This window comes from Capsicum annuum, unplaced genomic scaffold (genome assembly GCF_002878395.1).
Source record: "Capsicum annuum cultivar UCD-10X-F1 unplaced genomic scaffold, UCD10Xv1.1 ctg23150, whole genome shotgun sequence".
NCBI lineage: Eukaryota > Viridiplantae > Streptophyta > Magnoliopsida > Solanales > Solanaceae > Capsicum > Capsicum annuum.
In genome coordinates this window covers 1-1,175 of record NW_025829271.1, presented here as the reverse complement: position 1 = coordinate 1,175, position 1,175 = coordinate 1, and the positions used below count along the sequence as shown (strand labels likewise).

Genomic DNA, 1,175 nt, shown 5'->3' with positions numbered 1-1,175 from the left:
TTATTAGCATGAACAACCACTAAGCCGCAACTTTAGGTTTACACAACATGAGAAACTATAGGTTAATTTTCGTTCAATGGTCGTGAGAGATGCAAAGAGAAGGTACTTGGCAGCAAAAATTCGGTATTTCCTCTCCAAAGACCAGAATCACCATATGAAGACACCAACATGTCAAAGAAATGGGATTTGCCTGAAATGCATAACTTTAGTATGAACAAAATGCCCCAAGGAAAGACGTCCTCTAGATTTCAATTCTTTAATAAAAGAAAACGGTACTCAAACATCCATGACATCAAGTATGAGAGAAACTAATATCAAAATACAACCCTAAACTTGGAAGATTAAGTGCCGGTTTGCGCTGGTCTGCTAAGTTTCTCGCTGAGAAGGTGCTGCAGATCAAGCCCATTAACTTTGGCAGCTAGTATGAAATCATTTTCTGTAAGTCCACCTGCAGAAGAGAATAATTAAACATTTTAAGTTTTTCATTTAAGCTTCCATGAAAGGCAACTTCTCTACATTTTCAAACAGAAAATTCTCCAAGAAATCTATCTATTATTTAATGGACATTCAATCATCTAATCCAGATGCACTGCTCATGGAATCACATAAAGCGTGTAACTCATATAAGGTATGCAGCACGAAGCTAGCTCAAAGTTATGTCATCCTACCTCTCTGTGTGTGAGTTGTGAAGAGTTAAGCAAACAAAACAGAAAAAGGACTTCATGAATTCATGAATAGTGTAATACGTTTATCCTAAAAAATATATATAACCAGATAAGGACTGAGCATCAACTTGAGCTTATATATACTAAGCTGGAAAATATATGGAGCGAGAATTGTTGAAATGACAATATTCTTACTCACAGAATGCGTCCATATATCAATTTTCACATTATTCCACCCAACAAGATGAAGATCTGGATGATGACCTGCATAAACATAAACAGACTTCTTGATAAAAAAATAATCATCCAACTATGCAATCCAACAACAACAACAACAAACCCAGTGTATTCCCACTTAGTGGGGTCTGGGGGGGGTAAGATGTACGCAGTCCATACCTCTACCTCTGATGAAGTAGAAAGGCTGTTTCCGAAAGACCCCCGGCTCAAGTCACGAGATATCACACAACACATAGTACAGCACAGAAGCAGATGACATAACATAGATACGGC

General features: G+C 37.5%; 1 protein-coding gene across 1 annotated transcript; it reads right to left on the bottom strand.

The window, feature by feature from the left end:
• Positions 1-170: 170 nt before the first annotated feature.
• On the bottom strand, positions 171-929 carry LOC124890713 (pterin-4-alpha-carbinolamine dehydratase 2, mitochondrial-like; the record flags this gene model as incomplete). Its single annotated transcript, XM_047402489.1, is given in 2 exon segments — positions 171-448; positions 861-929. Coding segments are annotated over 2 exon segments (176 nt in total), but the record flags the coding sequence as incomplete, so codon positions are not given.
• Positions 930-1,175: the final 246 nt, after the last annotated feature.